The 25,035-nt window shown below is 37.8% G+C and overlaps 1 protein-coding gene across 6 annotated transcripts in view; it reads right to left on the bottom strand.

The window, feature by feature from the left end:
- SEMA5A (semaphorin 5A) overlaps positions 1-25,035 on the bottom strand; it is a 329,372-nt gene that overhangs the window by 114,220 nt on the left and 190,117 nt on the right. For all 6 annotated transcript variants that reach the window (XM_072034957.1, XM_027451744.3, XM_072034958.1 and 3 more), the window contains 3 exons: positions 11,476-11,761; positions 7,931-8,066; positions 3,000-3,204 (listed from right to left, as the gene is read on the bottom strand). In XM_072034957.1, the coding sequence (XP_071891058.1) occupies positions 3,000-3,204; positions 7,931-8,066; positions 11,476-11,761 (627 nt within the window). The remainder of the gene's footprint in view (positions 1-2,999; positions 3,205-7,930; positions 8,067-11,475; positions 11,762-25,035) is intronic.

The following is a 25,035-nucleotide window of genomic DNA, read 5'->3' on the forward strand; positions in this document are numbered from 1 at the left end:
TCCCTGAAACCGTTCAAGGTCAGCTTGGATGGGGTTTTGAGCAACCTGGTCTGGTGGGAGGTGTCCCTGCCCATGGCAGAGAGGTTGGAATTAGATGATCTTTAGTTCCCTTCCAACCCAAATCATTCTATGATTCTATGGTTCTAAAGTTAGTGCTGGTTTCCACAGTTAACACCGTTGCCTTCTCATTTCTGTTGTTTATAGAAGCAGTGTTGTCCTGGTAATCTTTTACCACATGCAGTTTAGGATGCAAACGCAGTGCTAACTGCCACACAGCTTCTACACAAGATAATCTAACTCTGTGGAGAACAAAGATCCTGCATCATTACCAATATAATGAAATTAAAGTTATGACTTGCACACCAAAAATGTAGAAATACTGTCATTCCCCCAGTTCATAAGATTTTAGGAGAACTACGCTTTGGTTTTTGGTATATTTGGATATTTTCATACTACCCTCATGTATTGTAGGTATGGTATCTATATAAAAACATGAGGCTCATTTTCACTTCTACCAATCAGCTAATGTTTCTGAAAAGTAAGTATTAATTATTTTTTTTAAATAAAGTTTAGTAATTATGCTTAATTGGGAGTACACACAGAAGGAATGTTAACAACAACAACAACAAAAAAACCAACAATAACACCCTGAATTTGGGTGAAATCAAAGTGAACTAGAATTTACTCTCTTAAAAAATCTTCCATAACACTATATTGTTACTTATGTTTCTTTATCGTACAATTTTTCACATCCATGCACAACATACTTTCTGATTACGTAAAAGCATGTACTGGTGTTAGACAAAAGGTTCAGCTCCCATGGAATCCTACTTCCATAAATGACTGAAAGCAGAAGTACAGAGAAGAATAAATGTACAGGGCAAGAATATATCATAAAGAATATACAAGCATCATATTTTTAGCAGCAAGAAAGATGCATAAAAAGAACTTGGAACTGTTATTGAATACAATTTATTAATGAACCACAAAACTTGAAATTTTCAGTCCTCACTTACTGAATCAGACACAAAAGGAAAAACAATAAGAAAAACTGAAGACAACCAGAATTGTGACAAATTACATAATTCTCAATGCTGTCATTATAATGTAAATATCCTACAACGCAGTAACAGTGTCTTCATATAAAACCAAGTACATGTTTCTGTAATTCAGTTTCTGTCAGATCGCTGCAATACAAACCGCACTTAATATAGGCATGATTTCACTTAAAAGGCTATTATTTACCAACCAGCAGGTTGTTTCAACTACAACTGGACAAATCCAAGCACAGTTTTAAACTTATTTAAGGCTTTCAGATTACTGCCCGTCTTTCCAGGACCACAATTAGAAAGGATAATATGACAAGAAATATTGTCCCACACAAATGTGCCAAATTACTCAAAAATCCCTTCAGATTCAAAAAGAAATAATCTTCACTAAAAAAAAAAATGTTTTCAGGGGGAAAATAAATAATAAATAATAAATCATATATTGAACCACAATGCACATTTTTCGGTACTGTTTAATATCTTAATTGATGGCATAAACTGTGGGATCGAGTGTACCCTCTGCAAGTTTGTTCATGACTCCAAGCTGAGTGGTGCAGTTGATACGATAGAAGGAAGAGTTGTCATCCAAAGGTACCTTACCAGGCTTGAGAAGTGGGCCAACATGAACCTAATGAGGTTCAAGTCTAAATGCAGGGTGCTGTACCTGGGCTGGAGCAATCCCAGACACTAGCACAGACTAGGAGAAGAACTCATTGAGAGCAGCCCTGCAGAGAAGGACTTGGGGGCTCTGTTAGAGCGGGTCCAGAAAAGGGCCACAAAAATAATCAGAAGGCTGGAGCACTTCTTCTGCAAAGAAAGGCTGAGAGATCTGGGGCTGTTCAACCTACAGAAGAGAAGGCTTCGGGGTGACCTCATTGCAGCCTTCCAATACTTAAATGGTGAGGCACTGGAACGGGTTGCCCAGAGAGTCTGTGGATACCCCATTCCTGGAGGTGTTCAAGACCAGGTTAGATGAGGCCCTGAGCAACCTGATCTAGTGGGTGACATCCCTTAGGCATGGGTGTTGGAACTAGATGATCCTTGAGGTCCCTTCCAACCCAGGCCATTCTATGATTTTGAGTTTCTTGATAAGTGATAAGCCATAGAATATACAATTTTCAATAATAAAACATATTTAAGAGTGATCAAAATGATTCAGTTTCTCTATAATTGATGTGATGATTATGATGAAATTCTATAGAAATTGATCTCATTGACTGCAAGAAGAACTAGTTGTATAGGATTTTTCTTCCTCATGTTGATCAACAGATTTTTATTTATTTATTTTGTATTTGGTGCTTACTCAATATGACACTAAAAAGGCTCACTAGTAAACCACTGTTTAGATGAGATATGCCCTGCTAATGTGCTTAGAACTAACTATGTGAGAATTGCCCTAAGTTTTCTGCTACAAAGCTCTAAACATGTTATTCCAATCTAATATTTCAGTATCAGTTAGGGACACCATTCTTCTGCAAAAACAATTCTCTGTCACCTTCAGTGTTTTAAGGAGCTTGAATGAAATTTTAAACCTAGAAAGCAATACTTCTAATCAAGACAATTTTAGGCAGAGAACTGTAGCAATGTATGAATCTTGAGTGTGATTGTACCCTTAACTACATAAAAAAGAATAGAGGAGAGAAACTTGTCAATTCGTGTTTACATAATTTCCAGCCATTCACTCTCTTAGTATCATATAGACTTCATGCTTTCAAAGAACTGTAAAGACACTAACATTTAAGTTCACACTATTATATAAACCAAGACACTACAAACTACTGAACTCGTTTACTCAGAAAATGTAACGGCAGAGATAATGCTGCTATAAAGGAAACAAAAACAACAAGCTGTTGTTCAAGGTGTTACACACACTGCCAAACTGATTTACAGACCATTAAAATTCACAGACCTCACACTTTTGCAGTTATCACAACAACTCAGAGTTCATACCTGTGGCAAGATAGATGATATGGAAGAGCATGTCCTTGCCCTGCACAACATCCACAACCACATGAGAAAATCGGCTATTGTCTTCCATGAAGTAAGGAATTGGAATAACTGGTTGAACAACTTCATGCATTAAGAAGAATTTTTGAGCATCCTGAAGATTTCTTTCAGTCAGATTCACATACAAACCCTGGTCCATGGTGCCGCACTGCAAACACAGAAAAGTAACGTTACCATATGCCTCAATGATAACAACAGATTTACTCTATAAATTAGAGCATAAGAACATGAATACCAAGACTGTGTATTATAGTGACACTTTGGAATTCCACATTCATGGCACATTTTGGTGCTGATCAGACTGTTCACACAGTGACTGAATAAGCTCCACTTTCCTGAGACAGTACTAAGGGGACTCCCTAACTCCAAGTAATACAAAAGGGCACCAGACTGACTACAGATGGGTTATAGTAATATTTGGCTATAACTTATGCACACAGGGCAGCAAGAAGAAAAGCTACTATCAAAAAATTCTGACTAGTTTTCTTTACAATTTACATAAACACAGTGCTAAAGGCATTACAAATTTTCAGAGGAAATCTCTATCACAGCCAGGGTCTGACAGGAATCCCAGGTCACAGCACAGTTCTCCACAGTTCTATAAGCTTCTTCAGACTTTGTGCTCATTAGCCAAGAATAGACAGAATAGAGCTCTAACTATAAATCTTACTAAAAATGTTATCCATAGCAAAGATATGTTTGCTTTGGAACTGACCACATTGTATATCTAAAAATTGTACTAATTTCTGTGTATTTATTCATCACATGCACAAATTCCAAACACAACTAAACAAAGCAAGATAAGCAGCAATTAATTTTAAAATCTTTGTGTGTAGGTCTTCAACTAACTGAGGACACTAGATATATGTATAGCATCTGTGAGTATGTAAACATCTTCATGTTTACTCATACACAGATGCATTAGAGAAGTAAAACAGTACTTCACATTATCAAACATTAATGATGTGAAAGGATACTCAAGTCATATTTTTTTCACTCTATTCCACATTTAGGACCAGCTTAACAGTTTTGTCAGTGACATGGACAGTGGGACTGAGTGCATGCTCAGTAAGTTGGACGATGACACGAAGCTGTGTAGTGTGGTCAACACACTGGAGGGAAGGGATGCCATCCAGAGGGTCCTAGACAGGTGGGCCTGTGTGAACCTCAGAGGTTCAAAAATGCCAAATGTAAGGTCCTATAAATGGGTCAGGGCAATTAGGAAGGGAAGTTATGGATCCCCCATCCTTGGAAGTGTTCAAGGCCAGGTTGGATGGGGCTTTGGGCAACCTGGACTAGCGGAAAGTGTCTCTGTCAATTGCAGGGGGGTTAGAACTAGATGATCTTTAAGGTCCCTTCCAACCCAAGCCATTTTATGATTCTAGGATACTATGTCATAAATTGCACTATGAATCAAAATATGAACTAAATCATACAGTCTGCAAAACCCTAGAAGTTATTTTTTCATCATTGCCATATTAGCAATCTGGAATTAAGTGATGACTCCAAATATAGATTTTATTTTTTTAATTCAATCAATAATTCCATAACAAGAGAACCTATGAGGATGAAATACAACTGACAGGAAACAATTATTTTTCTTGCATGCCAGACCAATGGGAAAAAAAATAAAACCATAGCATGCCAAAGAAGAATTCTTCTGATTATATCAAGCTAGAAAGATTCTAGCTAGAATGCTCATAGTACACTGAAATAAATATTGTCCTTGGTCTTACAATGGAAGATGTCCTGCATAAAGAGAAAAGTAACAAGCTCTGGAGAGAAACAGTGTTGTTCAGGACTGGGACTCCAGTACTATTCTAATCTGGAAAATATTTCAATTAATACATCATTACATCTAGCCTTGGAAATAAAATGCTGAATGCAATTATCACCACCCAGCAGTAGAGTTCCTTCATAATCACATGCTTCTGTCTGCTACTGCTGAGTAGCTGAATACTCTGAGGATAAATCTAATTCTCCAACTACATAAACAGAACTTCTGGTATTTTACCATACCCATGCTTCCTCCTTTTGGGAAAGGAAATCACAAGTTCAGCCAGTGTATGTATCCTCTCTACGTGCAGTATGTACTTTAAAGCACTGTGAAATCTTAAAAAGGTTACAGCTAGCTCTAAGCATTAGATTAGCTTCTGGTATATGACGGCACTGCACTTATGGAGCCAAAAATCTAACTGAAAGTTCAAATGAATAAAAGATAGCACCTGTGAAAAACATAAGTTCAACATCACTAATGATATCTAGAGATCAGTTAACATGAATTGGCATCAATACTGTGTTTTAAAAGGCCACGTTACAGCTCTTTAAACTAGTGCTAGCCTACAAAGCTGTTGCTCTGTGAGATATGATAGAAATGTTGAAATGTTGCTGGTCTTGTAAATTTGATAAAGCAAGTAAGAGTCATACTAAAATCAGCCAGACTCTCCAAACAAGAAATTTCAACATTTCATTGCCTGGACTGGGAGCTAGAGATGACTACTGATGGTACAGTATAGACACCCAACTGTTTTTATATAGTCATTAAACTGTCAGCTTCATTTGTATGTACCATTCTGTATGGGATGCTTCTGCAATAATTAGACTCATTAATAAAGGTTTTGCAGGAAGACATTAATAACTTGCGTTTGACTTCCATTTAGTCAGAAAGAAGGCAAGATTTTAACATACAAGCCTTTCTTCAGGCTTCTTTTTTCAAAAGTTTAACCTCACTTGGATCTTCTTACAATCATTATTCTGACAACGTAACTATTTCTATGAAATGTAAAAAGTTATATACCGATAATAGCTTGCTTCGGCAATATGGCTTACTTAACTGGTATTTTGTCATTTGGGCATAACGCCAAACACGCTATTCAGAAAAGGTAACAGGGCTCTGGCCTGTATTCAGAGCAAATTCAGTGCTTTATTTTCCTTTGCTTGCATAAATCAGGACATAATTAAAACTACCTACAGTCCCTGGTGGATGGTTCTGTTTCATGCTTGCAGAGATCTCATGACCCTTCCCATGATAGGGAAGGGTGTTACAGAAGCAGCACTGAACCCCTGACATTGTATCGAGATTAAAGGAAGGGTGAAAGGCAGATCCACATTTAAATATTGTAGTGAAAAGTTATTAGTTTTAATCACTATATTAACGTAGTTTTCCTTCTATTTCCCTTGCCAGCATCACTCTCACTATAACTCTCCTTGTGGGAGTGGTGACTGTGCAGAAGAATAAAAATGCTGTATTGGGTGGCAAGGGCTTGGTAGCAGGGGAGCTGCGGAGTGGCCTCTGAGCAGGGCCCAGCAGCTGCCCCATGTCAGATCAGAGCCAGCTCCAGCTGGCTCCAAAAGGGACCCAGGCAGGCAGCAGCAGTTCCCCTGCGGGCTGTGCAGGGAGAGGCCCCCGGTGGAGCAGGCTGTCCCCCTGCAGCCCATGGGTCCCCCATGGAGCAGATCTCCACGCTGCAGCCCCCCCATGGGTGGAGGAGCCCCCGGTGGAGCAGGTGGATGTGGCCTGGAGGAGGCTGCGGCCCATGGAGAGCCCCCGCAGGAGCAGGCCCCGGGCCGCAGCTGCAGCCCCCCCGTGGAGAGGAGCCCCCGCAGGAGCAGGGGGTCTGGGGGGAGCTGCCGCCCAGCCGTGGGGGACCCGTGCTGGAGCAGTTTGCTCCTGGGGGATGGATGGATGGATGGAGCCCGTGGGACGGAGCCGTGTGGGAGCAGTGCTTGAGGAGCTGCTGCCTGTGGGCAGCCCATGTGGGATCAGCTGGGGAAGGACGGCATCCCGTGGGAGGGACCCCACGTGGAGCAGGGGCAGAGAATGACCTTGAAAGGGCAGCAGAGAAAAAGCATCAGGGACTGACCGCAGCCCCCATTCCCTGTTCTCCTGCATTACTCAGGAGGAGGAGGTGGAAGAGAGTGGATGTTTTTACTTTTAAGATCTCACTGTTCAAGTCTGTTATTAATTAGCCATAAATTATATTAATTTCCCTTATGCTGAGCATGTTTGGCTCATGACAGTAATTGAGCAATCCCCTGTCCTTACCTCAACCCAAAGAGCTTTTTATCATCATAAGTTCTCACCCTGTCCCATTGAGGACAGTGAGTGACAGAGTGTCTCTGGTGTTTGGCTACCAGGGTTAAACCACAACAAATGCGTGCATATGTGCTTACCTGAAACATCCTTTAATTTTTGTTTAAGAGTACCAGTGACTGACCCACCTTGAAGTAATTAGTTTTATGCTGTCAGCCAGCTACAGATTATTACATGCTCTAAGGCTGACAAGTTCAAATAAGGAGCACAACACTTCACAAATTATTTTAATCAGACTCTTCACAAGCATGGACCACCTTGCATGGGGAAATATACACAATGGTAACCACTCCTTTCCCCTCCTTCATCCTTTCCCCTCCCCCCCCCATCTTCTCCCCCTACCATTTTTTTTTCCTGTCAAATGGTGTTTCCTTTCCAGATTCTAATAGCGCAAATGCAGTGCAAAGGAGAATAACAAGTTTGAACCAGAAATTAATATTTGAACCAGATATTTGAACCAGAAATTAATATTATCTTGAAAGATAACTACAATGCTTCATATTTTGACAGATTAAAGTGTTGTTTCTTTTTTTCTCCTAACCTTCAGAGCACATCCTCTTTTCAACCCAAATTGTTTTGTGAAAAGCTAAAATTAAGGATATTGAAATAGGGGGAATTTGTAAGCTTTTTTTTTTTTTCATTTATATATTTATTTTTAAATTTTAAAGTCTTAGGCTACAATATACTGGGAAACTCTAAAGTTACTTAAGTATGAGCCAAACAACATTCAGAAGCAAACCACCACATGTGAACTATGTGTCCTTCTCCCACATATCCGTACCTGAAAATTAGGGTTAGGATTGGGATATGGAAGCCAAGCAGAGCGAGAGTTTTCCTGGTATTTGAAGGGTCCATTAAAAGTCTGAGTTATGGCACTCAGGTTGAAAACACAAACTGCTGAGGCTGCTATGCTGTTCCTGCAAAACAAATATAAACATTAACTTAAATAACAACATTATGAAGTTCACTTGCTGAAAAATAAATTAAAATATATATTTATTCTCCTTTATTAACTCTCCAATCCTTCAAGTAATTAACAAAATTATTATGATCATCCAGGAGATAGCATCTCAAGATAAAGATATATGATGTGCTGACATTGGACTTAATTTTTTTGTCACCCTTGCCAAGTAGCTCATATGGGAGAAACTTCATACTTTGTGCTGCTACTGTAGTACAAGAAGGCCATACTTTATTCCCACATATAATCACATGCATCAAGGACATATTTCTTCTGGTTTCAAAGTTCAGGAAAACATTCTTCTCGGGGCTCATTAATGGTTCTTCTATGCAACCAATGGCAATACAAAGAGGTAAGGATTTTCATCTTATGGCATATTTCTGGACCCTATGGAACCCCTGGGTAAGAAGCCTGAACAAAAATCCCATCTTCCAAATGATGATGTACAGCAACAAAAATGCAAATTCAAGAAACCCATCAAGGGAAAACAACTTGGATTGCATACTTTACGAGATCTCCTGTTACAGGAATAAACAGCAGCCAGGCAAAACATGCTATTTCCTGTTCTTGTCTTGAAAATGTGACAGGTTTCACAATAAAGCAATTCTGCATGGTGTAAACAATATAACTTAGTGACTACGAGATTTCTTAATGTGGAAAATTGCATTGTTCTTTTCCATAACTTGAGATAAAGACAGAGATAATTAAGGTGGCAGTTGCACAAATTTGCACCGCAGGTAAAACAGCTGACAATTGTTCCACAAAGCTTTCTTCTTTTTATTTTTATTTTCTATTTTGTAACTTACCTTGCATTTTACACAAGCCTTTAGAAAACCTACTACAGAAACTCCAAAATGATGGAGAGAAAAAATAACAAATCTAACAAAACTTTTCAAAACCCCCCAAAAAAAATAAAATATATGGATTTAACAGCAGTACAAGAGAGCAATTTCCTTGTTTATGTTTGTCACCCTTATTTCAAAAATCCCTCAAACCTGAAGTTTTGTGCTAGTACCTTCTGCAGAATCAATTATCAATAGGGTTGATAATTCCCTGCCTATATAAATTATCATTAAAAGCAGCTTACAAATACTATTAACAAATATCAAATTCTTCTTGAATTTCCTGAAGTCCTTCAAGGACATCAAACTGATGCTTGTAAATATTCAGATGGTCTGAAAGAAATAAAGTCAGCTTCATTATGAAGCAGGAGGTACAATGTACTTAAAAGTCAGCCACACATAAATGGTTCATGTTTTGCTGTGACTCACAGTATTTACAGACAGAAACGCTTCGGTTTTTCCGTCACAAAATGATTCACAGTATATTTAAAAAGAACTGCAATTCTAAAGATACTGAAATTGAAGAATTATGAATGTGGTTCAGTAGTATCTGATGCTGCTACACCAATGGAAAGGAGTGTGTGGGTTCCCCTCATGGAAAACCCTGGTGGCTCTCCATCATCAGGCTTCAAGACTGAAATTGTACGGGTTGTGCAGATATCTGTGAATCAATCAACTGAATCAATCAATTAGTTGTAATTAATTCCTCTTTGAATAATGTCTCTATTGGATAAGGCATAATGCTAAGCTACTGGGAAAGAAGGAAGTAGTAGCAAAGTTTCAAGTACTGCCTCCTTTCACATGTCAAGGTCTTACATTCCAGGTTCCTTCTCAAAAGGATTAGGGTGAATGATGGTAGCCCTGACACAACCTCAGAAATGGTGTAATTTGTAGCACAGGAAACTGCACTGTTCCACAGATTGCCAGGACAGTCCTTCAGAGGGGCTCCCCTACCATGACGAAAGCTTTCCAGATTTGCTGGAGCAGAATTCCTCCAAGCAGGCTTTCCATGGCAGGAGAGTGTCAAGGCTATTTTGACTTCTCATGACAGATCATGTTGAACAGTGCTTCAGCATGCCACCTAAGAAATGCCTGTCCTCTAGGACTCATACTAGCTAGTAAAACAGACTAATGATATTAAAATAACTGTTGCAAACATCACCAAATTTTCTATCTCCAGTAGTCCAGACTGCTCTTCTCTATTAAAAAGCAGCATATAGCTTCAACACATTGCTTCAGTACAAGAACAGTGTTAAGCTTATCACCCAAAGTCCCAACATCAGGAACTGTCAACCTGGTGCAAGGTGCCCCTCAAGCCATGCTCACTGCCTGAGCTGCCAGCTAAGGGGTATATCCCAGTCTGGAAGATGTGTTTATACCAGACTGTACCAAAAGCAGCAGAAACGAGCTGAGGCCCAAAGTCGTGATCACTAAGGGTAGCATTTATTTGTGACTATTCCTACCTGGCTAATATGTGCATATATACCTCTCTATATACATATGCATATAAATAGGATGTAGGTATTCAGCTGTTTAGAAAGGGGCACTGAGCTGTGTTTTAGGTGCTCAAGTACCTTTTAAAATTCTAAGCAAACCTGATTTATGCAGCAAGAAACTGCAAGTGGGAAAAAGAATCAGAAACCAAAATCTGAAACCTTGTTCCAGAAGTGTAAAAATTTGGCTGCACAGCCATAATTCATGGGTTGCTCTTGCTGAGCAACATATGAGCTCCATTTATCACGTTTTATGTAACAGTGCACATTTCTGAGATAAAGTCTCTCTCTCTCTCTTTTTTTTTTTTTTTTTTTTTTCTGAAAGTTAAACTATTCTTGATATCAAGCTCAGAGTCCAGAAAGCTTTTAGGTCCATTCATAGTGTTTTTTCACAATGTTTTAATATTTAACAATTTTTAATTTTTAAGACTAAATGCTACAATTTCAGATTTTACCTTGTTGATATATAAAGTTCAGACAAAACAGATTAAATTTTGATTTGATTCTCAAGCTCACAGTACGATATGTTAGGACTGATTTATAATATTTAAGAGCACATCTTGTGCTCTTTTGGGTAAAGTGAACACTTCCTGACTCAAATTGCATTGAGCCAAATTCATGAACACATGAAATTATAATTATAAAATATTTATTTCAAAAGCTCATCATATATTTATGCATATGAAATAATGTGTGAAACAAAAAAAAAAAGTCTTTATAAGAATGTATGAAGTAGATGACAGAATAGCCTTAAAATTTATGAAAAAGATGACAGAATAAAACATAACTGCTTCTTTGCTGTAAGGAAATATTAAGAATTCTGCCTTCTTTCATACACCTTCAGCAATTCATATTGGACACATATGAAGCTGACTCTTTTTCACAAGACTGGGCAAACAGTGGTTTGAAATTGTTATGTTTACTTCACAAATACAGAACAGAGAACAGTCCAGAAGCTTTAGCTTTTACTGTTGTAAATAGAAAAAAAGAAAAAAAAAAGAAAAAAAAAAGTATCATGGAATTTACTTACACGTTAGTGGTAAAAATCCCATAGATCAAGTCCAATTCTGGCAGGAAGAAAGTGCTCTGTAGTTCATTATAGTAAAATGGAATTTCTCCAGGACGAGAGCAGTTCAGCCGAGCTTTCATGAAGGTAGTCCAGGTATCCTCCAGCACAAACTTGCCACCAATGTCATTTTTGCACACCCTAGCAGCCCGAGAGAAGACTGTTTTCCCACAGTCATGTTCCACTGCATTCTCACGGAAGAAGAAGTAGGTGAAGTTCCCAATGTCATAAGATGACACAAAATTTGGCTCTGAAAATAATAGAATAAAAGATTATTTATTGTATCCCAGTAATATACGCACTCATGTGGACATGAAAGTTGGCTTTCATGTCAAGCTGAAGATAACTTCAGGCACTACGTTTAGAAAAAAGACCCCTTATATTATCCTTATACCTTATATTACAGTGTATTCTTACTACGTAACTGGTTTAGCATTCCATGTTAAGCGGGTTTGTGCTTTGCTACCATGCCACTCCAGATTACTAGAATAATGGACGGTTACTGGGTGTGTTTAAGAATGTGCTCAGTCACTTTAATGAAAAGAAAGAAAATTCTAAATTAGAGCATTTGATGGTAGTGTAACCACATATCTCATTTAAAATTCTTCAAAGAATTATGGTATTTTTTTCTTTTAAGAAAAAGGATTAAAATGATTAAAAAAAAAATAATAGTGATACAGGAAAAAAACAGAGAACATAAAAAAGAAATCTAGGAAATAACAGATGATAATATTTCTTGAAATAGAAGAAGGGAAACTGTATGTACAATAAACACATGGCCCTTTTCCCATAAGGATTACAAAAACTGAGAAAAGTCCATGAGTTTAAGAGAGATTGACAACTTGATGAGTTGAATTCTTACAAGACAAATTTGATACATGGGTTTTTGGAGAAGAATTCCCCTTGTGTAAGGAATCATTATAGAATGCTGGCACCTCTAAGAAACAAGAAAAATTTGTTTTCATTCCCAAATTTTGAAGTGGAAGAACAAACCAAACCAAACATGCTTGAATTACATCCACTGTGATGCAACAATCCCAAAAATTTAATAGATGAACATTTGACAGTGTTATTGTATTGGGAAAAAAAAAAAAAAAAAAAGCTGATGCAATTGAATCTAAACATTTTGCAGCAACACCTCTAACCTACCAAAAGTTTTAAGGAGAACTCGAAGGGCAAGAAAGCTGGCATTTCCAGGCAACAGTTCAAACCCTGTCAGACAACTCTTCTCCAAAGACAGCTCAGCCCACAGTTTACACATCTTTTTGTGCTGCTTCTCTCTCTATCTGCTGTGCTGATAGTCTCCAAGACAGGTTTTTTTTGGCAGCAACGGTCATCACCTCCCTGGGATATTTGAAGCTGAGCAGATATTTGAAGCTCTCCCACTCCTACCTATAACTTTTATTTGTTATCCTATTCAACACTTCCTTGAGAGTCTGTAACACAACACATTTTCCCCAGGCTCTGATCTGTACATTGCACCCAAACACTTTTGAGGAGGACTTCTTGGTATCTTGAGCTCTCATAATCACATAAGCTCATCATAACAGCACCAGTGTATTTATATCTTAAAAGCCAAAGGCAAAATAGTTTGACAGGACTTGTGATGGCAATAAATGTAAAATTGGATTGACAATATATGAAGAGCTACACTCCTAGTTACCTTTTTCCCTATTAGAAACTTGCCTCTTCATTCTACATGTGTAAAATTTTCATCACACTAGGATTTCACTTAAAAGACTTCAATAACCTTTAAACTTCATTATTAGAGTCTATAGATGTGTAGAAATAATTCTTAGTTGCTCTTGAGCTGTCATTCTTTAACTATACACATGTAATATACTATCACAGTTACACTAAAAACTGAAAACAGAAAAAGCTGAAACAAAGACCTTACTTTTTAATTTTCTTAATCTGTTTTCTCTAATAATGTGCATGTTTGTTGAACACTTAACAGAGGAATGGAATGGAATATAAGATTTAATTAGAAGTATTAATGTTGAAGTAACAAAAATATGTTGCTAAAAGTCACAGAATTGTATACTATCACACTCTAGACAGGTTAGACAGTTTTGGCAGACATTAAATAGTGAATATATGACCACAGATATTCTGCATGAAAGGGTTTTTTTTGTTTGTTTGTTTGTTTGTTTTTTAAGTAAACTCCAAGCATGATGTTTCATTCATTCTCAAAACGTATCATGTTTTCAACTGTATTGAGCAAACTTGTATTTATTTAACTAAAGCATGCTAGAAACAAAATATTTTTAGGAATACCAGGAAAAAAAAAAAAAGAGACAAAAAAAAAATAACCTACTCTCTCATTTTTCAACCTCAGTTTATATCCATACCACACCTTGCCATTTTTCCTCTTAATCAGTAATGCATGTTACTTTCTTCCCTCACTCTACACAATAACCTTTTAGATTGTTCTTATTCCCATGGAAAGAACTCGTGGCAGAAAAAGCATCCACTAGTTGCAGTGTGACTTGGGTTATTTGTCCACTGTACTAATGTATTAAAGCAATATCCACTAACATTATATGTTAAAAAACAGTACAACCAAAATAGCAAGAAAAAGTAAAGTTTCCATCTGTGTTTGAATTCTTGTAGCCTGTAACCCTACTTGCTCTTTAAAATTTTCTCAAAAATATCTTGATTGTTATAAAAAGATTCTATTTATTGGGCAAATGCTCAACATCAATTTTGTCCACCTACAAAAACATCCTGTAGAACTCTTAAACACAGAGGCGATGCCTTGCAATCAGACCTTACAATGACGCTTCTCAAGGGGAGACCACTGGCATAAAAAGGTCTCTGCATTAGAACAAAAGCAATTTGCTGCGGGACCAAAAACACTACTGTAAACTCTCAAAGTTAGAATTATGAATTACTGATAATGCCTATGAACTGTAGAAACAAACATAATATGAAATGCATTTAGAAATGTTTTTAAGGTTCTTGAAAAATCCATGTCAATTTGTCATGAGACTATTTTAAAGTTGTACTGATAATCATAGTACATGTATAAATAAAAACTAGTACTCACATTTCAAGGATTCAAAACTGAGAAATAGTCTATAATCTGCAAAAACCTGTACATATACTTTACTGATTATGAAGTGATGAAAACGTGACCTGCTCTTGAAACTTGGGAAAACTGAATAATCTCAGAGCTATCTTGGAATTCTGTGGATATAGAGGGATTATCATGTCAGACTTTTCATTTCATTTTCTCTTTGTGAAAAGTGAACTAAATCACTTCACAGCTTCAAAGGAAAAGGGAGATTCTTGTCTAGGAAAAAAATAGTTTATAGGTTTCCAGATACTGTGCTATGAAATGTCATTTGTTGACATGGAGGACTTCTTACAAAGGCTTTCACTAGATAAGTTGAAATGATTTTTTTTTATTATTTTTTTTCCTGCTGAATTTGCACGTAGTTCTGGAAGAGTAAATTCATTTTGTTTGTGAATGAAAAGATTACTATAACAAGTGTAAGGATTCTGGTGTGTGATACAGCTGTGTGACAGGATACAGCTGTTATGGATCAACATGAAACTGTCAATCTGTAATGTCATGACTATTGTAAATGACAGTTGTTTGTTGTTTTTTTTTTACATACATATATATATTCAGTTTATGGATGTGTCAGGTTTATTAGACTTCCACAAATCAAATGGAACCAATGGAATCAGGAAAGAAAGAAAATGAGTTTGTCAACATGACATGACAAAGATCTCCAGTGTAGTACATGGAGCAATGCTGCACAGATACTCAAGTCCATGTATTGAAATCACTGCCATACTAGTTAGCACTGCCTCCAGGCAAACAGGGTTGTAGCATGCTATTTCTGAAGATTGCTAACTCAGCAATCAGACTTCAAGGTCTGGTAATGTCTATAGCTTCTCTCTTAAAGCTGCATGGCTCTGTTCAGCAACGACTTTTCCCCACAAACTCTTCTGAGTTGTTGTAAAAAGATGACTGAACCATACAAAGTCCAGATAGTGCTTCAATCAGAAATAACATTGTTTTTCCAAAGACTGGAGACAAACCTACATATCCCAGGGAGTACAGTCTCTGCACTGAAAAAAAAGGCATTAACTAAGAAGAGGCAATTCTTCCCTTTAGATAATTTTCTCTTTCCACCCATGCTTGGAACTCAAAGACCAAGCCTATGCTCACTGTTTTAACACTGATGCTTCCTGACAGTGCAGACTGCTCCTGTACGGACTGGCTGCAGCTCTGCCACCCAACAGACACCGACGTTGCAACCCAGAGAACAGCATCCTTGTAGCACAAAAGCAAGGATACGTTGCACACCTTGGGAGGCAGCACAAGGACAGAGCAGGAGACTCAAGAGTGTGCAGAGCTGGGGGACTCGGGAGGGCCAGAGGATATACATGCACAAATGTGTATGTACACACAAACATACATGTATATGCATAGAAAATGCATATATAGTTGTCTGTTTGCCTTTGTACAGAGAAAATTTGTGTGGCCAAAGCTCAATTAGAGTTGAAGCTGGCCACTACTGTGGGGGAAAATAAAAAGTTTTTGCTTTTTGTTTTTAAATATGTTAACAGCAAAAGGAGGACCAGAGACAATATTGGTCTATTACTTGATGAGGATGCTCACCTCGCAAACAGGGACATAGACAAAGCAGAGACATTTAATGCCTCCTTCACCTTCATCTTCAACACCGATGATGGGCTCTGGGACCCCATATGCCCTGACTTGGAGAACCATGACTGTGGAGAGAATGATAAATTCCTAGCCAACCAATAAGATTCACTGCTCCATCTGGATGCACAGAAGTCTATGAAGCCTGATGGGATTCATCCCAGGGTACTCAGAGAGCTGGCTGATGTCATCATGAGACCTCCTTCAATTATTTTTCAATTGTCATGAGAATCTGGAGTGGTTCCAGTTGACCGGAAGCTCACAAACGTCATTCCAATTTTAAAGAAGGCAAGAAAGAAGACCCTGGTAATTACAGGCCTGTCAGTCTCACTTTAGTGCATGGTAAAATTATGGAGAAAATCATTCTGGGAGTTATTGAAAAATCCATGAAGGACAATGTGGTCATTGGTCATAGCCAAAACAGGTTCATGAACAGAAGGTCCTGCTTAACAAATTTAAATTCCTTTCCTGAAAAGGTTACCCATCTATTTGACAAAGAGAAGCTAGTTGATGTAATCTTTTTGGATTTCAGTAAAGTTTTTGATACTGTTTCCCACTGTATACTTCTGGAAAAAATGGATATAGCATACATGTACAGCTAGATAAAAAAGTAATGCCATAGGTGAACAATTGGCTGATGGTTTGGTCTCAAAGTATTATAGCAAATGGGGCTACACCAGGCTGGTGGCCAGTCACTAGCTGGGTTCCGCAGGGCTCCAATTTCTGGCCATCTGTCTTTCATGTTTTCTTAAATAACTTGGATATAGGACTAGAAGGTGTTTTGATTAAGTCTGTAGATGACACTGAACTGGGAGGAGCTGTTGACTCCCTCAAGGGCAGAGAGGCCTTGCAGAGAGATCTTGACAAATTAGAGGGCTCGGCAATGACCAACCTCATGGAGTTTAACAAGAGCATGTGCCAGATTCGATAGACGAGGGGATGAGAAGCTAGAGAGCAGCCTCTCTGCACCCCCTCCCCACCTCCCCCTCCCCACCAAAAAAAAAAAAAAAAAAAAAAAAAAAAGAGATCTGGAGGTTTTGGTTGATGGCAAGATGAGTATGACCCAACAGTGTGCCCTGGCAGCCCAAAGTGCCAGCCATATCCTGGGGTGCATCAAACACAGCACTGCTAGCTGGTTGAGGGAAGAGGTGTGGCCTCACCTCAAGTAGTGTGTGCAGTTTTGGACACCACAGTATAAAAAGGGCATAAAACTATTTGAGACTGTCCCAAGGAGACCTATGAAGAGGGAAGGATTTATGAGGAGTGGCTGATATCACTTGGTTTGTTCAGTCTAAAGAAGAGGAGACTGAGGGGAGACCTCATGGCGGCCTACAGCTTCCTTACAAGGGAGGGAGGGGGAGACAGGAGCAGGGAGTCAGGATCTGATCTCTTCTCTGGTGACCAGTAATAGGACCTGAGAAAATTGCATGAAGCTGTGATAGGGGAGGTTCAGGCTGGGGGTTAAGAAAAGGTTCTTCACAGGGGGGGTGGTTAGGCACAGGAGCAGGCTCTCCAGGAGTTCAAGAAGCACTTAAACAACACTCTTGGATGTGTGGTTTAATTTTTGGATGGTCCTGTGTTGAGCTAGGAGTTGGACTCGATGATCCCTGTGGGTCCCTTCCATCTCAAATATTCTATGATTCTATAATATTTTCAAAATCTTAAAAATCTTAACAGTGGTCTAAAACTGAATGACATCCATTTGGACCTTGTTAGTCAGCCTCACTAGATCAATGAATCACACCCTCTTGCTGTTGGTCTCTTATATTCAGCAAAATACTTAATAGCATTAAATTCTAAGAATATGTCTTTGTGGTGTATTTTTTTGTTTGTTTGTTTTGCCCCACCCCACCCCCCAAACACACACCGTTCAACTTGCAGTTAGAAAAGCTCTCCAAAATGAAAGTGAAAATAATGGAAAGAATTTAAGTTCCAAATGTTGTGCTAGTTGACTTTTTTTTTTTTCTCCACCTTACTAACATAATTAATGAAGTACATTTCCTATTTACATTCTGCCGTCTCAGTATTTCTTTTTTAATTATATTCATTTAGTGTAACACTCTGCAGCTGTTGGAACAGTATAGATCTTACATTAGGCTGCCCCAGGCATTGCTTCTTGTTTAAGGACAAATCTTAATCCTAGAGTAAAAATTTCCTGCGGTGTTGAACTCCTGCAAAGTAATATATAACCTGTAGTCATCATAGTTACCCTCATTAGCTGAAATGGAAAATGTTAAGTCCAAGTATAAAACTAGTGGAAATCATTGCTTATTAGTAGCTATTTTGCCTCTTTCGTAATCATCAAGGACACATTCTTAAAATACTCGTCTGTCATACCATAGTTGGTTACCAGTCTATTTGAACTATTATTTCTTCTGCAATGCCTCAACTCTCCTTTTTTTTTTTTTTTTAATACTCTTCCTTTTGTTCAATTGAAGGCTTTATGGGTATGGAAGAACAAGGATTGCAAAATAAAAATGAGCATAACGGATATTTTTTCCAATCTTCTTTTATACTGCTGATAGATTTTGTAATACAATTCACTATAATCATAAAAGTGGATGCACTTGTTAGACATCATATTTTACTGATGTACTCTAATAATTCCTGAAATGCCATTATTACTTTTTGAAAAATAGTTTTCAAATATAATATTACAAAACAAATTATTATTTGTTATTTCAAATAGATCTGCTTCATTTTCAAGGTAAAATGTTCCATATAGAGCATAATATTTTGTAATTTATTACATCATTAGCTGATGCAAACTTGCTGGTGACAAATTCAGTGACATAAATTATTCTCTACTCTGATCTAGTACCTATTTAAGTTCTGGAGAGTCCTATCTGAGCTTCAGTGGATTTTTGGTCTCCTATATTCACAGATAGGTACCTTGCACAGCAGGATATTAGGAAAACAAGGGGGATGGGGAGCACAAAGAGGGAGAATATAGATGACTGCCGTAATTCACTCAGGACCTCTAGGGGTTTGGTCTATACGGATCTATCATCAAACTGCAGAAGCTTGGATGCTTACTTAAAACTCCAAACATTTTTAAAGCCGTTTCTTCTTTCTTTTTTTTTTCCTCTCATCCAGTTTTGCAAAGAAAGAGCCAAGGTTTTCTTTCAAAGGGTTTTCTCTACGGATCTGGGCCTCTTTACTGTTTTGCTTTTTTTCCTGGAAATTGGAGTTCACTTTAATAATCATCCCCTTCTCCATTCACTGTTAGACTTGATATGTCGGCTACTGAAACTCTATTTCTGCCTCTGATATTTCTGTCCTCCTACTTTCCTTGGTGAATGTTGTTTTTTATGTGTTCTTGTTTCCCAACGCTCATCCCTTTTTCTCTCTTTCCCTCATTGAGATGTTTTTCTGTTTTAATTTCTTCCATTCTCTATTGCTCACTGTGCACTATTGTTTTCTGCAGCATTAATGAGTCTGATGTTTCTGCCACACAACCTCATGGCAGGGCTGGGCACAGATGATTTACTTGCAGGGATGCCTTTTTTCCTTCTTAGTATAGCACCCTCCAACCGGCACCCAACACGAGTTGACATGATCAGCCCAGATATAAAAGAACAGGCTCTACCCTCTCTAGCTTCACAGTCTTTCAATAAGGAAAAGGTGGAACTTGCTGCTTCACCTGAGATAGATAAGAAGGAAAAAATCGCACCTTCATGGGAAGAGATGTCTATCTCTACCATTTTAAATAGGTGAGGAAGTGGCATGAAGGTGCTTTGTAGTAACAGTCTGACCTAGGACAAAGGAGGTCAGCAGACGTACTTCCATCTTGTGTCACGTTACCTCTTTTCTACTCTTATTACCATTTAGGGAAAGACATACAGCTCTGAAAGGAAAAATCACAAAACGGCTCAATTTTTGCCTCTGGTGGCAGCTCCAGTGGAGAATCCTAAGGATGTCTTTCAAAATCAATAGGTATTTCCATACTATTTTAGGATACTGGCACAAAGAATGATGAACAGAAAGGATCAGAATGAACTGTATGGGTAGCATAACCAAAGAAAAGTAATTATTAGTCTTCTTGCAAAATAAACAACTGGTAGCATATGCTTTGACTATTTTCAGTCAGGCCTCATACCTGAAAACGTAAGAGTAAGCTGCACATCTGAAGAAAACAGTGGTTTTGAGTTACATTATGTATTGCATAATAAGTAAAGCTTGTTTCAGGAATTTACAAGGCTTTTCACTAAAAACAAACAAACAAAAATGAGTAATTATACCCATTTCTATTAATGCTTAGAAGCAAAAGTGATAGGATTATTTTTCTTCTTAGCTCATATTTTTTTTTCCACATATCCTTCTAGCAACAAGATTTATAATAGAAGTGAACAAACAAGAATGGATTTAGAGCTACTAAATATTAAAATGGATTTAAACCTCACTTACCAACTATCTGTGAGAATTTTGTTTTTGTTATTACTTGTGAAGACTAAATTAAAAAGAATAAGTTAAGACCAGATTAAGAAACTTTCTATTAAGCAAAATATTAAAAAAAAAAAAAAATCAAAAGAACCATTTTCAGGGTATCTAATAACCAAGCAGCAAGAGGGAAAATCAATAATATTGTGTCTACCAGCAGAATAGAACAACCCAAACATTCCTATACTCTTCTCAGCTAAAAAGGTTTATAATCTAAGATTTTATTTATTTTTTTATTTTTTTCTGGTTTGGGTCCACAAAATCACATTATTAAATCACATTTTAATCATCTCTGATCTGCCCAGTGATGAAGTGACTAGGCATTTAGAACAAGTTTGTATTTACTTAATGGGTTCCAAGAGCATCTATCATTATATATCTAGGATAAAGAAACTACTACAATGCATTTCAAGACAGTTAGTTAGTCAGTTCAGACCCAAGCAGCCTGAATATGCAATTTTAAGTGAAGGCATTTTGTAAAGAATGAAACCAATGTCTCAGTTTTCTGCCATATGATAAAACAAAGGGATTGACTGGGATTTGAATTTTTTTTTGTTTAATCTGTTTTGTCCTCTTATTGGCTAAACAAAGCCGTTATAAAACAGACATTATAGACTAAACTAAACCTTCACAATTAGGCATCAAATCAAACATGATTTGAGAAGGTGAACTGAAAGGAGAAATACCATTACTAATTGTAAATGCTGGACTACAAAAAAAAATATCTAAATCTCCCAAGTCTAAGCAGTGGAGGCTTTTCCTTGTCAATCCGAACACATGCAGTTTGTGGACTTCAAGCCTAACTGTTCCATTTACCTCTATCCTCTAGACCAAATGATTATAAATTCTGCCCCTGCTGCACTGCAGGGATCAACCTTAAAGCAAAGCCCAATTAGAAGCGTAATGTAACAGTAAACTCTGGGTATTATTTAAGCTCTGTTTTATGTTGAGAGTTTAAAGAGACTCAAATAAACAGCATGTCAGCTGTAAATAAAACTGTATTTTTTTTTTCTTAATGAAAGATGTAATTTATTTACTTTCATTTAATAATGTCCTAAGCAGACTGCTAAGGCAGACTATATTATTTTTTTTAATACTACTAAGGTGATTTTAAAATGTTCTAGCAACATGCTGCCCTTTACTGACCTGAGCAGTTGGCTGAAACTCAAGGTCTTGCTGATTGCATTGGTCAGGAGAAGAAATCAATGGAAGAACTGTCTGCTTTAGATATAATGCTCAATGTGTGCTCAAATGTACACATTGACCTCAAATCATTTCTCTCAAGCACAGAAGTACTTGAGTACAGACTTAGAGATAAAGAGAAATGAGAATAGGTGGCAAAACAACACATCTTAGAGAGTAAGATACTGGTAAGCAGCCTTTCTACTTTCTCCTATGGTTTGTCCATACATGTATACATAAACTCATGAGTAACTCCAAGAACTGTTTTTTTGTCTTTTGTCTACATGTGAAAAGAGAAGGCCAAAGTAGGAAAATATTAAAGGGAGAGGTGCATTCTCTGTTCAAAAGTTCCAAGCTTACTGTCCTGCAGCCAGTCCTGGCCCATTGGGATGGGAGAGTAATGTTTTGCAGAAGTTGCTAACTGTTCTGGGTGATCAGGTTCATCTTCACTGAGAATAGTAAGAGTTAAAGAACACTAACAGGGCAGGTAAGAAAGGTTAAGGTAACATGGGGTCTGTCTGTTTGCCATCAGCTAATATATTCCTGGTGAGCTACATGATCTGTAGAACTGCTGGTTTATGGTGAACTCTCAGGTCATAGCACTGGTCCTTCAATTGTATCTCCTCATGAAGGTGAGCACAGTCTGCATTACGATGATCATGGTCAAAAACCTGTACACTGCATATGGCCAGCTGTACTTAACATTATCTGTAGGAGCACCAGAAGACAGAAACAGGCTCTGTGGGCAGAAGATTAATTTGCTTTTGGAGTAAAGGAGAGAAGATCTGAGATAAACTCTCTCTGAATATGATCACCAGTTATAATCAAGAGCTGGATAGCTTACTACTCTTAATTTTAGAAGACAGCAAATTCAATAACTGCCTTCAGGTGCTTCTTTCTTCTTGCACTGAAGACAAGACTGTTTAAACTCTATATTTTTTCCAGAACTTTTACAAAGTGGGCAAATGTCTGCAACAGTTTTCAAGTGTTTTGTCTGCTATTAAAAATTGTCAGAACAGACAAAATTCAGGTGAGTCAAATCTGAAATACTGTCAGCAAGTTGTCTAGTGAACAAACAGTATATTTGCAGACCCTCCAAGATGGTTCCCACAGTAACTCCAGTCACCAATACAATCTCTGTGTTGACGGTGTCGCTGTGCTATCCATCTATCCTTTTGGATCAGAGATCTTTGTACTCCATACACTGCAGTGTCACTGAACTTTAGTTTTTCCTTTCAGTTATACCCCCACAGTATATTCTTGTAGCTGACGTGGTCTGAATAATTCATATTTTTACCCAAGCTACCCCAACTCCTCACCACCCTAGATAATTGAGTGTTGAGTGCATCAAGAAAATGATTATACAGGAATGAAATTTCACTGACTTCTCCATGCCCTACTAAGGCTAAGCAACTTATCAGAATGATGCTCAGTAACATATCCTGAAAATAACTTCCAACTTCCAATTCAGCTGATGTGGATTGCTTCCAGACTTATGAAGCCTCCAATAGAAGGCAGAACCTGATAATAAATTTATGACTCTGGCTGAATCAGAAGGAATTGCAAGGCTGAGACAGGCCATCAACCTAAATTTGTCTTGTATGTGATATCTGAGGTTCCAGAAACTGAAATTTCAGCGTGGTACACAGGACCTTGCCCAAGCCACTTTTCCCTTCCCACATTGTATTTCATGGTTCCTGTGATTGCATGCCTTCTGCCAATTAAGATTACGAACAAGTTTTCTTCTATATTGAAGATTTGGAGCTTTCCATGTCAACATCCTTTGCAGCAAGATACAGTGAATGTTGACAGCATAATCCCTAAAGGACAGCACACAGGCCTGCCTGTCCCTTTGGCCTGACTGATGGCATTAAAAACCTCTAAGTGCACTATGCCATCAAACCTCTAAGTTCAGTACCCATCAAAAGCAACACTGTCTTTATTGCCTAGTCATGAAACATGAAAGCAAGATAATCAGCTGTGCTTTAAAATACTGCTGTAACCCCAGAAACAGTTTGAAATGGTCCAATATGAACTGCACAGTAGCAAGTCTAAGTGAGAAAAGAGATCACACCTCTGAGGGAAAAACTAAAAAAAAAAACGGAAAAATGCATTCAAATTGGAGATATTCAGACACATGCATATGCACACATGCCTAAAACAAGGCTGAATTAGAATAACTGTCAGCTAATGCTGCTGAATACATATTATGAATCATAGAATGGTATTGACTAGGAAGCTTCCGTTCCAGTTGATAAAGCTTCCTACCTTTTTCTTGCAGGATTACCTATGTTACTTTCTCACTGAAAGAAGCAAATTCTTCACTTCAATCTAAGCACTGAAAACCTAATGCAGTTCCTTTGCACGGAGTCACATATGAGCAGGCAAATTGACATAAAAAGATATAATCCCCAACTTTTAGCTACCCCAGAAGACATTGACCCTTCTCTTCACATAGGGCACTCAGATGCTTCCAGCCTTTTATTGGATTTGCTTGAATTGGCTCCAATTACAAAACTCATCTTGTTCTCCCTCCCCATAGATAAAAAACACACATTCCTGACAACTTAATTCCAAACAGTTTTGAGGCAGAAGAATGAGTTCTAACAGAGCGCGTATAGGTGCAGCTGAAGCTTTTAATAGACAAAATGTAAATAGAGACAATCTGATTAATTGGAGCAGCTTTGGTGGGGAGTGGTGGGAATTTTACTGTGCCCTTTGGCATAGAACATTCAGTTAAGCTGAAAACTCAGTGTGAACAATGTTTTCACTTTGACAGGAGCACCCAGGTGTGGCACAGCAATTAGCTTCAATACCATGTCTGTGTGTACAAATGCTGCCTGAACAGGGATATCTATACAACGAGTTCATTTTTCCTCTCATACCTCATTTATACTACTAGAATTCTGTTATATTTCATGCAGTTTGGTTTTGTTAATTAATATACTAAAATCAGCTGACCTTCAGAGAATGTAAGAAATCTCTCCAAGCTACCTCTGATGGCTTATTTGAATAGGGAAAATACACCAAGCAAAGATGCACAATTCGGCATTAGGGTTATATAAGGACTGAAATATCTAAAATAAAGTCTGTCACTTGCAGCTGACATAATGTTCTGAAGCTGGAAGGGTTTATACACGCACTTAATTTTGAAGATGAGTAATTCCATCATAACATGAAATGCATTGTGGGAGTTGAGACTGATGGTTACTTACATGTCA

The sequence above is a fragment of the Anas platyrhynchos genome, chromosome 2, assembly GCF_047663525.1.
Source record: "Anas platyrhynchos isolate ZD024472 breed Pekin duck chromosome 2, IASCAAS_PekinDuck_T2T, whole genome shotgun sequence".
Lineage (NCBI taxonomy): Eukaryota > Metazoa > Chordata > Aves > Anseriformes > Anatidae > Anas > Anas platyrhynchos.